Source organism: Equus przewalskii, chromosome 10 (genome assembly GCF_037783145.1).
Source record: "Equus przewalskii isolate Varuska chromosome 10, EquPr2, whole genome shotgun sequence".
In the NCBI taxonomy this organism is placed as follows: Eukaryota; Metazoa; Chordata; class Mammalia; order Perissodactyla; family Equidae; genus Equus; species Equus przewalskii.
In genome coordinates, this window is record NC_091840.1 from 45,089,509 (window position 1) to 45,105,105 (window position 15,597).

At 45.5% G+C, this 15,597-nt stretch overlaps 1 protein-coding gene across 1 annotated transcript in view; it reads right to left on the minus strand.

Moving 5' to 3' along the window:
* The window catches only part of PITPNA (phosphatidylinositol transfer protein alpha), a 36,473-nt gene that overhangs the window by 3,224 nt on the left and 17,652 nt on the right, over positions 1–15,597 (minus strand). The window contains exons 7-11 of the mRNA XM_070562906.1: positions 14,429–14,512; positions 11,398–11,475; positions 11,137–11,247; positions 10,243–10,365; positions 386–454 (exon numbers count right to left, since the gene is read on the minus strand). Coding sequence (XP_070419007.1) covers positions 410–454; positions 10,243–10,365; positions 11,137–11,247; positions 11,398–11,475; positions 14,429–14,512 — 441 coding nt within the window. The 3' untranslated portion in view covers positions 386–409. The remainder of the gene's footprint in view (positions 1–385; positions 455–10,242; positions 10,366–11,136; positions 11,248–11,397; positions 11,476–14,428; positions 14,513–15,597) is intronic.

Below are 15,597 nucleotides of genomic sequence, written 5' to 3' on the forward strand. Positions count from 1 at the left end.
CTGTCTGGCCAGCATGGGGGTATAGGGAGCACCCCAGAATGCCACCTTCAACTTGAAAGGGTTCGAGTTCCGAGAATAGTAATCAGTTGCAGATAAGCATCAATTCTACATCAACTGCGCCCACCCCAGCCCGACTTCTCACCACCCTGTCCATGTCTCTCCGGGCAGTTCTTTATAAAATCACAAGGCCCTGAAATGTCCTAATATTCATAACCTCTTTCAATGGGAGCCTGAGAGCTGTTTAGCATGGCAGTTGTCATTATTCCTAGAGGGCAGGACAAGGAATGAAGCAGGTTTTCTGACTCCATAGTAAGCTGCTGAGGCCCTGAGGACCCAAACTGATTTTAGCCTCTGTGACATGCTCAGGGACAAATTCGGTACGTACAGTGCAGAAGGGGGAGGAGTGGCTTTAGTCATCCGCTGTCATTCCTTTCACTGGGTCCTTTTGTCTCATCTGGAACAGAAAAAGCAGGAAATACTGAAGGGTCTTGCTGCTGATGGAACTCCACCACAATTTTATTCTGCCTTCTCCTCAATCCTCCCAATGGATAGCGTAGACCGCTTTTTTGTGCACAAAGCAAATCAGAAGAATAGAATTCTGCCTACCTACAGCCAAAGCCACACCTTTTATAGCCTATGTCACTGGTCCCACCATCCATGATTTCTGTTTCTCTCCACTGCATCCCAGTTTGGGGTACAGTTCTTCAGTTGCTCTCTTTCTTTCAATCATTTGTTCAACAAATATTTATGAAGCACTTATTTTGTGCTAGGAACTACTCCAGGCCTGAGGATTTAGCAGTGAACCAAAACAAAGTCTCTCCTCAAGGAGCTTACATTCTGGGGCAAGGTGGGAGAGAAGAAATAAACTAATATGTATTAGTCAGGTGCGGCTGACGGCTGCTGGGCTTAGAGTGACTGTGGGGAAGCGCTATTTTATAAGCTGGCTATGGAAGGCCTCTCTGATAAGTGACATTTGAGTAGTCACCTGACGGATGTGAGGGGGAAAATCCTGGAGCTCCCTGGAGGAGGTGTTGGGGGGGAGTGTTCCAGGCAGAGGGAACAGCAATTCCCTCTTCGGGAGCTCTGCTGAGAGGCTTCGCCCAGCAATCAGGTGGGCACAGTGTGACACCAGAGTTCAGCACAGAAACGCAGGGGTTGAAGTGCAGGAGGGGAGAGCTGAGCTTAACAGAAGTGCGGGGCTGCTGGAAAACAGGATGGGGTCTTCTCTGGGAGCTCTGACTGGTCCCTGCCACTGGCACCTTCCAAGCAGAAGTGGACACAACTTCTCGTTGGGGACACTGTGATCTCTCTCAAATTCTTTCCAACTTGAAAATTCTATTCTATTCGCAGAATGTCTGTAACATATGTGCATTTTAACTTCCCATGAGATATTTCTTCACTATCTGTGAGTTTTCTGCTCAACTTTCACTCTATTCATTCAACAGATTTTGAGCACATAAGAGCATGACCCTTGGGATCTAACTGCCTGAACTGTATTCTGGCTCCATCACTAATTGTGTGACCTTGAGCAAGTTACTTCACTGCTCTCTAAGCCTCAATTTATGTAATAAGAAAACAGAGGTAATAATAGTACATCCATCATGGGGTTGTGGTGAAGATTAAATAAAGGTATTCGTGTGGAGTACTTAGCACAGCAGGACGCCTGGGATGGAGCATGCACTCTGTACACGTTATCTATATTATTTCTTTGTTCCAAACAGCATCCTGTAGCAAAAGGGATGTATGTGCACACAAGCTCTAAAGAACTTGGACTTTTAAGCTACAGCCCTCCTTAGAGTAAGGTTTTATTCACTAAAACTTTAATACTGCCACATTTTGCAGAGATTCTATCTCAGTGGCAGTAGTTCTCCACTGCGAAACATTTTCAAAATGCGCTTCCTGCCACATTTCAAACCTGTCTATTGGTCACACCCCCACCCCTAAGTATTAGAATCAGTAAGTCCCTGTGCAACCTGGGCATGGTGGAGAAAATTCTCCCCATCCTCCCCAGAGGTTCCAATATTCACTCCCTATTGACAGTATTACCATAATTACACCAAATATCTTAGCTAGGTCTTTTAGGCCAGAGTTTCCTCAAACTTGATCAAAATAATTGCCCAGGGCACTTGTTGTAGACTCCTATGCCCCAGACCTGATGAATCAGAACCTGTAGGAGATGGACCATAGGTGAGTCATAAAATCAATCAGTCTTACAAGCCTCACTTTTCATTCAGGAAAGATCCTCTGCTCCACACAACAAAGTCTATTTTCCGACACCAAGCCAGTATGTACTTATTCCTAGCTCTACCTGGAATGCCTGTCCCCTACAGATTTTGCTCAAAACTCACTGTCCTGAATGATGTCTTTAAATTTTTAGTGCTCCTGTAACTTCAGTTATCCGTATTAATAATCTGTTAATATATTACTTTATAAGGGTTCAACAAATTTAAGATTTTTCAACATGACAGAGAGATGGTAAAGATAATGGCACTGTCATATTTTAAAAAAGACAGTAAGTTAACCTGTGGTGTTAGGCATGAATTGGAAGTATTTGTGTGAACAGAATATGTAAGATAGATAGAGAACGAGACATGACATTTCCCTAGCTCTGTCCTATGAGAAGGCTGGGAGCAGCGACACCCAACAGTAACGAGCACACCTAGCACCTGGACACCCTCCTCCACTGAAAGAAACCAGGGCTCTTTGGAGATATGGCCGATTCTAGGGCTGAGTCATGGGAAGGACAAGACAAGCCCAGAACACTTCCTTGTATTTCAGGTGAACGGAGTAACTGTACAGAAAGACAGACAGGATACAATGCAAAGAATACCCAATCTGTGACGTTCTAGCCTAAAATACAGAAACGAGATCTACTCATGCAGAATCACTGGACAGACCCAAAGTAAAAGACATTCTACAAAACGACCGGCCCATAACCTTCAAAAATGTCAAGATCATGGAGTCCAGGAAAACTGAGGAATTGCACCAGTTGAGAGACTAGAAGGGTAGAGTGTGCAATCCTGGGTTGTATCCTTTGCTTTAAAGAGATGAGGTCTCTGGGTGAAGGGGTATACAGGAGCTCTTTGTACTCTTCTTGCTATTTTCTATAAGTTGGAAACTCTTTCGAAATATATATAAATTTTTTCTTTTTTAAGATGGCAACAGATGTTCTGTTGCCAATCTTTTATTTTTCTTCTTCTTCTTCTCTGCAAAGCCCCCCATTACATAGTTGTATATTCTAATTGTAGGTCCTTCTGGCTCTGCTATGTGGGACGCCACCTCAGCATGGCATGACGAGCAGTGCTAGGTCCATGCCCAGGATCCAAACCAGTGAAACCCTGGGCCACCGAAGCGGAGTGTGTGAACTTAACCACAGGGCCGGCCCCTCAAAATATATATATAAAAATATATAGGGGCTGGCCCCGTGTCCGAGTGGTTAAGTTTGCGTGCTCCGCTGCAGGCGGCCCAGTGTTTCGTTGGTTCGAATCCTGGGCGTGGACATGGCACTGCTCATCAAACCACGCTGAGGCAGTGTGCCACATGCCACAACTAGAAGGACCCACAACGAAGAATATACAACTATGTACTGGGGGGCTTTGGGGAGAAAAAGGAAAAAAATAAAAAAATCTAAAAAAAAAAATACATATATATGTATATTTTTGGTGAGGAAGATTGGCCCTAAGCTAAGATCTGTTGTCAATCTTCCTCTTTTTCCCTCGAGGAAGACTGTCACTGAGCTAACATCTGTGCCAGTCTTCCTCCATTTTGTATGTGGGATGCCACCACAGCATGGTTTGATGATTGGTGTAGATCTGTGCCCAGGATCCGAACCCGTGAACCCCAGGACACTGAAGTGGAGCATGCAAACTTAACCACTAAGCCAACAGGCCGGCCCCCAAATAAATTTTTTTTTAAAGACAAAAACATGTTCATTAAATGTCTGCTCACTGATGACTATTCACATAAATTTTCAATAATCAGAGAGGCTAAGATTTTAATATCATGGGAGCAAAGCTCCTTGGGCCTCAACCAGATTCTTGTTATAACCTGAGAGTTCACGGCCTCACTGTAATTAACTAATGCAAAGCCAGGTCCCGTTTTCCTGCTCCTTGAAATAAGATGCAACTTCCTGTCAGGGAGCATGAAAGCTTCCCCTACTCTCAGAGACAAGGTCCCCCAAGAGGGTGCCACTGAAATAAAAATGCATTATTTCATTCTTATAATGAAATGCTCTAAGAATGCTTATTTCCTGTTTCCTGGGGCCTAAATGACATGAGAGATTTTATCTGACGTTTGCAGTGTTTCTTGGATCAAATCACTGCAGGCTATATATACACAGGCAGTCGAGGAACATGAAAACATAAACTCCAGTCCTGGTTTGTTTGTTGTTAACAGTGGTTTCCTCCAGGGAATGAAGCCAGGGGTTGAAGGAAAGGACTTTTATTCATCTGTGTATTTTATTTATTTATTTGGACTTGTATTTTTTTAACATTTTTCTATATCTTTTGAAAATTACTTTACTTTTAAGTACGAAATACTCCTTTGATTTAAAAAAACTAGTGAAAGTATCAATGTCAATATCCTGGTTGTGATACTGTACTGTAGTTTTCAAGATGCTGTCATTGGGAGAAAAGGATCTCTGTATTATTTCTTATAGCTGCATGTGAATCATACAATCATCTCAAAATAAGTTCAATAAAAAAATAATTCATAAAAAAGACACTGAAAAGTGGGGCCGGTCCCATGGCTGAGTGGTTAAGTTCGGGTGCTCCACTTCAGTGGCCCAGAGTTTCACTGGTTTGGATCCTGGGCATGGACCTAGCACTGCTCATTAAGCCATGCTGAGGTGGCGTCCCACACAGCAGAACTAGAAGGACCTACAACTAGAATATACAGCTAGGTACTGGGGGGCTTTGGGGAGAAGAAGAAGAAGAAAAAAAAAGATTGGCAACAGATGTTAGCTCAGGGACAATCTTTAAAAAAAAAATGACACTGAACAGCAACCACAAACCAATTAGCAATTCTGAAGGAAGACAGATATGAGGCACATGTGGAATGGTTTTTAGAACCACTTTAGAAAGCCACTCTATAAATAGGTTCAGTCCTTTGGGAAAGAATTTAAGCAATAAGTAACAAGAGTCTTAAATTCTCTAATTCCATTTGTAGGAATTTATTCTTAGGAAATAATCCTAACTACCCAAAAACCTGAGTGCACAAACATTTTCACCACAGCATTATTTAGAATAGTGAGACAACCTGACATGTATCTTGTAGTCAGAATCATGTATGTGAAGAAATTTTTTTTAGTGGGAAATGCTTTGTTATAATGTTCAGAGAAAAATGTAAGATAACCACCGGCACATGCAAAACAAACATAACTGAGTAAAAGTGTGCAGAAAGACTTAAAATGTTTGTAGTGGCTGTTTAATAGTTTAATGTTAAATGTTTAAATAGTGAGAGTACAAGTGATTCTTTTTCTTTCCACTTTTCACTATTTTCCAAAAAATGTTTAATGCTTAATATTGAAAAATGAAACTGTATTTTAAAAGAAAATAAAGCTACTCCCATATTTCAAGATGTTGGCCAACATTCCAGGTGGTCTGCTCTGGGGTCAGTCACTGCCGGGCAGGTCAGAGGGATTTAAGACTCCACCGGACACCATCAGCCTCCACATACAGGGATCTCTCAGCCGCAAAAAACTTAGGTCTGCGTTCTGCAGACGCAATGGGAATCTCCCAGTCCAGTACCTGTGCGCTGAACCAGAAGGTAACCTTAACTTCTCTGAGCCTCAGTTTCCCTCTCTATAAAATGAAAATACCTAAGGCGTAGGTAACCATGAGGATTTCATGACACAATACATGTAAAATGCTTACCATACATGACAGGCATACAGTAAGACCAATAAATGTTAGTGTCTATTAACAATACAAATAATTTTATTGCCACTATGTTCAGGAGATAGTGAGTTTCCCTTTACAGGAGGTGATCAAGCACAGGCTAGTGGGGAAGCTGCAGAGGAGACTCAAGCACTGGACATATAGTTGGACTAAATGACCCTTAAGGTATCTTCTTTCTTTTTTTTTTTTGAGGAAGATTAGCTTTGAGCTAACTGCTGCCAATCCTACTCTTTTTGCTGAGGAAGACTGGCCCTGAGCTAACATCCATGCCTATCTTCCTCCACTTTTTTATACGTGGGACGCCTACCACAGCATGGCGTGCCAAGCGATGCCATGTCTACACCTGGGATCTGAACCAGTGAATCCGGGGCTGCCGAAGTGGAACGTGTGCACTTAACTGCTGCACCACCAGGCTGGCCCTCTTCTTCCACTTTTGAGATTATAAGCCTCTTAAGAGAGCAGGACCAAGGGAGAGGGAGAAAAAAGGGAGAGAGGGAGAGAGAGACCTGCTCTTCTACAGGCACACATTTCCTGCTATTTTTCTTTTTAGGGCAAAGGACTAATCTCTTGATCCCTTGTTTCTCAAATCCTTGAGCCTCATCCAAGAATGGTAGGTCCACCCCCCGCAGGGACTAGAATCATACCAGTGGTGACTGTGGCCTTATAGTGACCCCTCATAACTCAAAAAAAATTCCACCCACACTCAACTACTATGCATTGGTTTAAAGAATAACAGTCATAATTCCTATTGCAAACTTGCAGTTGATCATGGCAGATTGAATACATGCATATATTGCTATTCCTTCCCAAAATCCTACCATGATGACAGTAAAGGAATAAAAAAAGATATAAAACTAAGAAGACAACAAGAACAGAGGAGACAACAGCAGACAAAAGATGGTAACAACATTCTGGAAGATGAAAAAAGGACGGATGAGTAGTGACCAGAGCAGCAGGAGCTGACTCCTAAGTACCTGTGAGGAGGGGGGCCAAGAAAGAGAAGACCAATTTATGCTATAGGTTCTCCAAAGGCTCAGTAACTGGCAGCACCAGGGACCTCTAAAAGTGGGGGTGCAGGTGGGACTGGAAACAGGTGACTTGCTTGAAAGTGCAAATAAAGAACGATTGGGCCTTGGTGTGCCCTGGTGTTCCCTGCCCCAGTTCTCACGGTCAAGCAACCAGCCCCTTCCTGCCACAGCAAAGCCGGGGGGTTTACTTTCTGGAGGTGCCGAGGGAAGCCTGAACTTGGGACCCCAGGTTCAGCTAGGGGCAAAGTGAGCATGATGCAGAATAGGGAAGAGATTAAATTAAAGCCAACTCATGTCATGGTGAGCCCACCAGGACCCTTCTCCAGCTCAGTTTCCAGAATGCTGACCATCTCCCACAAGCAAGAAACTGAGGAGTCCTCCTGAGGCAAAATGAGCAGCCCAGGAAAAATAGACTCAGAATCCTGAAGTAGAGGACCCCAATGGAACCACCCGACTACAACTGCCCTTCAATGAAGCCCACCCACTGATTCAAAGAGCTTCCCCTCCACTTTTTAGAGCTTTAGTCTTAAGTGTGAGTGGATGGCCAAGGACCACCAGTCATTTGAGGAAAGCCCCTAACACGCAACAGAGAGTCTGACAAGAAAAAGGAGTTCAGAGGAAACAAGAAACATTCAGGGCACAGGGATATCTTGAAGACCAAACACAAAAACAAAAAACGGCAGCTTGGGAAAAAGAAGGTAACACACGTAGACAGAAAAGAAAAAGCACTTAAAAAAAGAACCCAGAAAAAGAAATACTTGAAAATGTTTTAAATTCAATAGGGGAGAGAGAGAAGTTAACATTGGAAAGTTACCTCCCAGAAAACAGACAAAAAAGGAGAGAAAAAATAAGAAAATTAGAAGGTCAATTCATGAGGTCCAACTTTTTTTCTTAGGAAGATTAGCCCTGAGCTAACTGCTGCCAATCCTCCTCTTTTTGCCTAGGAAGGCTGGCCCTGAGCTATCATCTGCGCCCATCTTCGTCTACTTTTTATATGTGGGATGCCTGCCACAGCATGGCTTGCTGAGCGGTACCATGTCCGCACCCGGGATCCGAACCAGCGAGCCCCAGGCCGCCAAAACAGAATGTGGAACCTAACTGCTGTGCCACCAGGCCAGCCCCGAGGTCCAACTTCTGACTAATAAAAATTCCAGAAAGAGAACAAAGAAAACAGAGGGGAGAAAATTATGAAATAGATAATTCAAAAACTTCCCAAGGGCTGGCCCGGTGGCGAAGCCGTTAAGCTCGAACATTCTGCTTCCGAGGCCCGGGGTTTGCCGGTTTGGATCACAGATGCAGACATGGCACCGCTTGCCAAGCCATGCTGTGGCAGTCATCCCATATGTAAAGTAGAGGAAGATGGGCATGGATGTTAGCTCAGGGCCAGTCTTCCTCAGCAAAAAGAGGAGGATTGGCAGCAGTTAGCTCAGGGCTGATCTTCCTCAAAAAACCCCACAAAACTCCCTAACAATGAGGGCTCTCAAACTTCAGATCTGAGGGAGGCAGATCCAGTAGATCCTCTGGAGACTTCTCCCAGCTCCAAGAATTGGAATTCCACCCAAAGGGTGAAAGGCAGTTAGCAAACACTTCCAGGAACCCCAGTGTACTGTAGGCTGGCTTTTGTCAGGCAGTGAGTGGCTGAAGCTCCAGGCTAAACCCTGAAGGTTCTGTGTTGCTCTGTTGGGTAATTTTTTTCCTTCTTTTTTTTTCAGGACCAGGGTAACCAAAAGACTCAGGCTTCACTCTTACATAGTCAGAATCACCAGAGCCCTGGACACTAAAAATCTACCACTTCCTTGGGGCCAGCCTGGTGGCGTAGCAGTTAAGTTCCTGCGCTCTGCTTCAGTGGCCCAGGGTTCGCTGGTTCGGATCCCGGGTGTGGACTTATGCACCACTTGGCAAGCCATGCTGTGGCAAGTGTCCCCCATATAAAGTAGAGGAAGATGGGCATGAATGTTAGCTCAGAGCCAGTCTTCCCCAGCAAAAAGAGGAGGATTGGTGGCAGATGTTAGCTCAGGGCTAATCTTCCTCAAAAACAAAATCTACCACTTCCTGAAGATCCTTAGCAGAAGAATCAGGAACTGTGTCCAAAATCCTACCACTTCCCTGCCAAATGTAGCTGAAAGAACAGCGAAAACATCTGCCTTCAACAGGAACTAACTCAGCACACCACTTAACCAGTGAGTCAGCCTAGGAAGTGCCATCATGCAAAGTAAAATCAATTCCCCACGGGGCTCCCAAGGAAGGAAGAGCTCCTGGGCCCAGTTCCCACTTGAGACCAGCACAGTGAAGCGGGAGCATCCCTGTAGCACGGGGCGCCATGTCACCTAGGCCTGGGTCTCACCTCAGACCCTGCTGGAGAGCCGGGCAAGGCTGCGCAAAGCCACACCTACCGGATACTCATCCAAGGCAATGAGGGAGAAATGGATGGCAGTTCTTATGAAACAGAGCTTCTGGCCTTAATTTTAGCCTGAGAGGGTAGGAGGGCCCCAAATGGCATTTAGAGGGGGGAGAAGAGGCCAAGTGATTAAGAGCTATGGCTCCTATCCTGACCATGCCACCTGTAGGCTGTGTGACCCTGGGCACAGCGCTGACTCTCTGAACCTCTACCTCCTCATCTGAATGTGGAGATAAGACCATGCCTCCTCGCAGGTGCGGCGAGGACCACAGGCGGTGGCGTATGTAAGAGCCCTTAGAATGCAGGCTCGTACCCAGTGAGCACTTGAACGTAACCTCCCCAGGGTGAGCCTCACAGGGAAGCACACCCAAATGAGGCGGCGGGGTGCTAGGTCTTCAGGCTCCCAGGAGGCAGGTAGCCCTCCTTCTGGGATCCGTGCCAAGGCCAAAAAAAGAGTAAAGGCTCCAAACTCTAAAAATAGCTCAAAACCACCTTACAGAGCAGTTAGCTGTGTGTGTGCTGTTGCTGGCCTCCGTGGCAATGTGTGTAGTACGCAGGGACGGGCCCAGCCTGCCTGCTTGCAGGTCACCTCCAACTCTGTAGCCCAGCACGACCCCCCCCAGCTCTGAAGAACCACTGCCGCAACCGTTTTACTCACTTGGCATTCAGCACTGACCGCCAGACTTGTCTCTCTGGATATGCAAGACCTCAACTAGACTGCACTCAAGAGCACAGGCTGTTTTCTTCCTTATAGTTCCCATATTGCCTGGCATTAGACCTTACCCCATAGTAGACACTGACACATTCCCAGACCCACAGGACAGTGCCCTCAGAGAACTGCCCCAGCACGACAGCCTCCTCAGTGTTCACCGATTTATCTAGTTGAGAGCCCCAGAGTCTCCTCTGGGCTCCCACTTACCTCATCCAGCTGTCTCTTTGTCTCTTCTTCCATCCTTCGAATGTCGTCCATAGTCAGGTCAACCCACTTATCGAGCCAACAGAACAGCTGCCTGTGGAAGTTTGTAAACAGACGCTTCTCTTGCTATAAAAAGGAGGGACTCAAGTTAGAACTCAGAAGGTGAAAGCCACTGTTGCAGCTCTCCTCCCCGTGATCTTCACACCAATACCCACCCTTTGCTGGGGAGGAATGATACCTGGCTGGCTTATCTGGACCAGCCCTCCAGTCCCACGGGTCAGAGATCTTTGCCGTCACATGTCTAACAAGTATGGCGTTAATTGAGGAGGGAGCCCCCAAGAGAGGATGTGTGCCTACCTCACAGCTAGGCCCTGTGCCCGAAATGCTACCAAGACAGGCAGTCTGTGAGTTCACAGCTAAGCCAAGGCCCCAGAACAACTGTCTCAAGTTTCCTCCTTGTCTCTGGAGCCTAATGCCAGGTTAAAACTTGCTAGCAGCTGTGAAACGTGGCCCAAGAGTGAGGCTCTAGCACATCAGAGAAAAGGCTATTAACACTCCTGAGATCTGCCTAGTTCAGCAATTCACGGCACTGGAGAATGTGGCTCACAGTGCCTCTTGCCTTTTGGCTTTTGTCATTCAATCATAGCAAGCCTCTTCCTGTTTCCGCCTTTTGCCTCAGTTTCCTTCCCTGTCACATGCGGTGCCCTTGGATGGACAGCATTAAACTGCAAAGACAGTTAAGTGCAAGGGGAAGTCGGGGACTGGGAAATCAAACTGAAATATCGTGACATTGGCTACCCTAGGATACAAGTCACATGGGTTGTATGATCTTCTCTCGTTGGGCAAAACACCCTCCACCAACACACACACTGGGAAGGCCTCACCCTGGTCTCTTACCTTATGTATAAAGTTTTCCACTTTGTTCTGTAGGCCCCACCACTTGAACTTCACAGTAACCAGTTTGTATGCACACATGTATGGGCAGTCTTTCTGATTTACGAGTTCTTGCTGTATTAGAAACACACCCACAGGCAGGCAGGTGACCAAGAGGGCGGCCTCTGACTCTCCCTTAGCCCAGCCCCAGGCATTGCCCTCCTGCGCCGGATGCACGCCCACCCACAGTGCCCGGCCCCCTGGTGGTGAGGGTGTGAACTGCACCTTCCAATTGGGGCCCAGGGGTCCTCGCCCTGTTTTGATAGATTTAAATTTTGCTGGGTCTTCCTCAGCCTTGTAATCCTGAAAGAAGTTGTAGAATTGGAGTTGGAGGAGGGAGGGAGGGTGGGGGGGGGGAGGACGGGGTGAGGGGAGAGGGAGGCAGAGAGAGAGAGAGAGAGAAAGAGATCAGATTTTCCATCAGAGTACAGTTCATTCCATTCTTGATGTGCACAGAAAATATGGGAAAATGTTACAAGCAAGATATAGAACTGTTTACATTTGCCTCAGAGGAGAGCTCTGTGTGATCTTCTCTGCCAGGGTTTGTTTTCATTTCACAAGTATGAAAGTTCTACCACACTGCCTGAGCAGGCACGTATTCCCACCGATGAAGACAGGGATTTTCAACCCGGGCTGAGCATCCAGATCACTAAGGAAGGCTTTTTTTTAAAGATTGGCACCCGAGCTAACATCTGTTGCCAATCTTCTTTTTCTCTCTTCTTCTTCTGCCCAAAGCCCCCCAGTACATAGTTGTATATTCTAGTTGTAGGTCCTTCTGGTTGTGCATGTGGGACGCCACCTCAGTGTGGCCTGACGAGCGGTGCCATGTCCACGCCCAGGATCCGAACTGGTGAAACCCTGGGCCGTGGAAGCGGAGCATGTGAACTTAACCACTCGGCCACGGGGCCGGCCCCCAGGGAAGGCTTTTTCAAAATACGATTTCTGGGCCACTCCACCTAAAATCCAGTGAATCCGAATATCTGTAGGTGAGGGTAGCATGGATTTTTTTTCTAAAACTCTGTATGTGATTCTAAAATGCAGACAGAGCTGAGAACAACTGGCTGCCATCGTTCCTGAAATCTAATCCCATCTCCCTCTGGCTTGTCTTTTGTTTTTCAACTGGCTTGTTTTAATAAAATCCTTACTGGAACTGTTCGAGGTATAGACTCTATCCTCTTGTGTACCACCATCAGTCTCACCTCACTGATTCACAGCGCAGTCAATGCTGTGGGCTAATTAACAAAAGTCAATCTCTGGCTGTTCCTCTGCATGGACTAATGTGGGCTCAGGAAAAGCCAACTCATTATACCATCTGCTTAACAAAAATAACACAGATAACAAATCACACACATACACACACAGTCATAAGGTATTCCCCAAAGCTAAGGAGATTATTTATGTGTACTTTAAAAAAATAAATCTTCCTCACCTCTGCTGCTTCCCACTCACATGAAACAACCAGAGTTGACAAAATACTCAGAGAGCCACACTCTTTGCTAGTATTTCTTTCTTTCTTCTTTTTTTTTTTAAAGATTTTATTTTTCCTTTTTCTCCCAAAGCCCCCCGGTACATAGTTGTGTATTTTTAGTTGTGGGTCCTTCTAGTTGTGGCATGTGGGATGCTGGCTCAGCGTGGCCTGATGAGCGGTGCCTTCTCTGCACCCAGGATCTGAACCAGTGAAACCCTGGGCCACTGAAGCGGAGAGCGCGAACTTAACCACTCCGCCACAGGGCCGGCCTCCTTTGCTAGTATTTCTGTTTGACAAATATCTGGGAATGTTCAGTTTGAGGAAATTCATCAAGCTGCACACTTATGATATATTCCCTTTCCTATATATTCTATACTTCAATAAAAAGTTTTTTGAAAAATCCCCTAACCTTTTGGGGGGGGATATTACATAAGGAAGCACAAGATGGTTTTCATATCTTTTTGGAAATGCACAAATCAAAATATCTTAGGCACACAGAGTGACTCCAGGAAAGAGGCATCAGAGAGCAAATACTTATTCCCCACCATGGGGCAGACAGCCACATTCCCGTGCCCTGATCCCAACAGTCCTCTGTCAAAGAGGAAGAACGCTGAATGAGGGGGACCTGACCCTCTTCTTCCCTAAATAAATACTTCCTGGGAGCACAGCACTGAGCAGGATGGACCCGGCCCCTGGTCTCTCCTAGTTTATGGTCTAGCAGTGGACTGTCCTTTCCAGGCACCTGTTGCCATGTTTGTTACTCTGAGAAGGCGCCACCAACTTCTCGAGGGCAGGGGACTTGTCCTTTCATATATTTTGCACTCCTTACTGGAACCTACAGAGTAGAGTATTCCAAACACCACCAGGCAGGCAATAAATGCTTTTTAATGACTGGGTTGGAAAAATAACTTTGAGAACTAGTTTCAGGTTAAGTGCCATCTCAGCCATCTCAGCTCAGCATCTCAGCAAATCACCCCCAGGATTATCGACAGCACCTGCATTGTCCAGCAATAATTTCCGGAGGCCAAACAGGACACATACATCTGGGCCACTATTTTCCTGGTGATATTCCCAAGTCAAGACAAGGGAACCCTTTTTTTTTTTTGAGGAAGATTAGCCCTGAGCTAACATCTGCTGCCAATCCTCCTCTTTTTGCTGAGGAAGACTGGCCCTGAGCTAACATCCTTGCCCATCTTCCTCTACTTTATATGTGGAACACCTGCCACAGCATGGCTTGCCAAGTGGTGCCATGTCCGCACCCGGGATCTGAACCAGCGAACCCCAGGCCGCCGAAGCAGAACGTGTGCACTTAACCACTGCACCACCGGGCCGGCCCCGTGACAAGAGAACTCTTAATACTAATTTTAAAAATAAAACAAACAGGGGCTGACCCCGTGGCCGAGTGGTTAAGTTCGCATGCTCCACTTTGGCAGCCCACGGTTTCACCCGTTCGGATCCTGGGTGTGGACCTAGCGCCGCTCAGCATCAAGCCATGCAGAGACGGCGTCCCACATAGCAGAGCCAGAAGGACCTCCAACTAGAATAGACAACTATGTACTGGGGGGCTTTAGGGAGAAGAATAAGAAGAAAAAAAAGAAGATTGAGAACAGATGCTAGCTCTGGTGCCAATCTTTAAAAGAATTAAATAATAAATAAACAAATAAAACAAACAACACCCAAGAGAAAACTTCCCTTTGAGAGAAGCTGGGTATGGTTCCTTGGTTTCTCTGACACTTAGAAGTCATTCCTGCATCTCAAAGGCCACCCATATCTCTAAACAGCTCCTACCTTGCTAAGAACTTGGCTTCGATCTGCAATGTCTATATATATGGCTTCCACATGTTTCCATGCCTCAGGCTCCAGTTTATGCACCTGCAAGAACAAGGAGGACCACTGTGTAGTTTTTGTCAGTTATAAAGCATCCTTTACCCAGAATGGATACCTAGGGACAGCTATCCCCATAGTCACTGATGTGAGATTCCTACTGGTAAAGAACTACATGCAAAATTATCCAAAGGAATGGGAGGTTGGATTTTAAGTGGACATACATTTGAGAACGAAGGCTCTGATTTTTCAGGCTAAGCACTACTGCATCAGGCCAAAACACTCTCAGGGCTACCTAAGCACCTACGTTATTTCCATATGCTCCTCCTTTGTAAAGAGTATAAATGCCCACACAGAAGTTGCCTGCTTGGCACATATTGCTTATCTTGATGCTTTTAAAAATTAATTAATTCAAACAGGTTGGACCTCTACATGATACCAAATTCAAAATCTACAAAAGGATATGATAAAGAGTAAGTCTTTCTCTTGCTTGTCTCCCAGTCCCCTCCCCAGTAACACCATGCTACCAGCTTCTATTCACATACAAACAACCATATGCAGAGATTTTTCTTTTAATACAAACGGTAGCACATATACACATGGTTTTGCATCGTGCTTTTTCCACTGAACAATATATCTTGAAGATTGTTCCCTACTGGGTTTTTTTAATGGCTGCATAATATACCACTATATGGCTGCACCACGATTTAATGATGTCCAACTGATGAGCTGTTATGTTGTTTTTAATCTTTGGCTACACAAAAAATGCTGCAATGAATTTCCTTCTATATAAGTTATTTCACACATGTGAAAACATAACTGTAGTATAAATTCCTAGGTGTAGAATAGCTGGGGTAAAGGATAGGCATATTTTAAATTTGAGGAGTTATTGGCAAATTGTGCTCTAAAGAGGCCGTAATTTGATGTTTTAAAAATACAGCACTTCTGTGCCAGGAGTTGCATTTTGAATTAACCCCAGCACTACAAGAAGGCCTATAAGGAGTCTTGGAGATCATATTTTGCAAATTAGAGACAGAGCAATCCCATGCTGGTAGGACAAGTTTAGCCACAGGCTGTTGTCTTCCTGGCCTGGGAAAAGGGAACCACAGAGAAGACCCCACAGCAAGGATGGA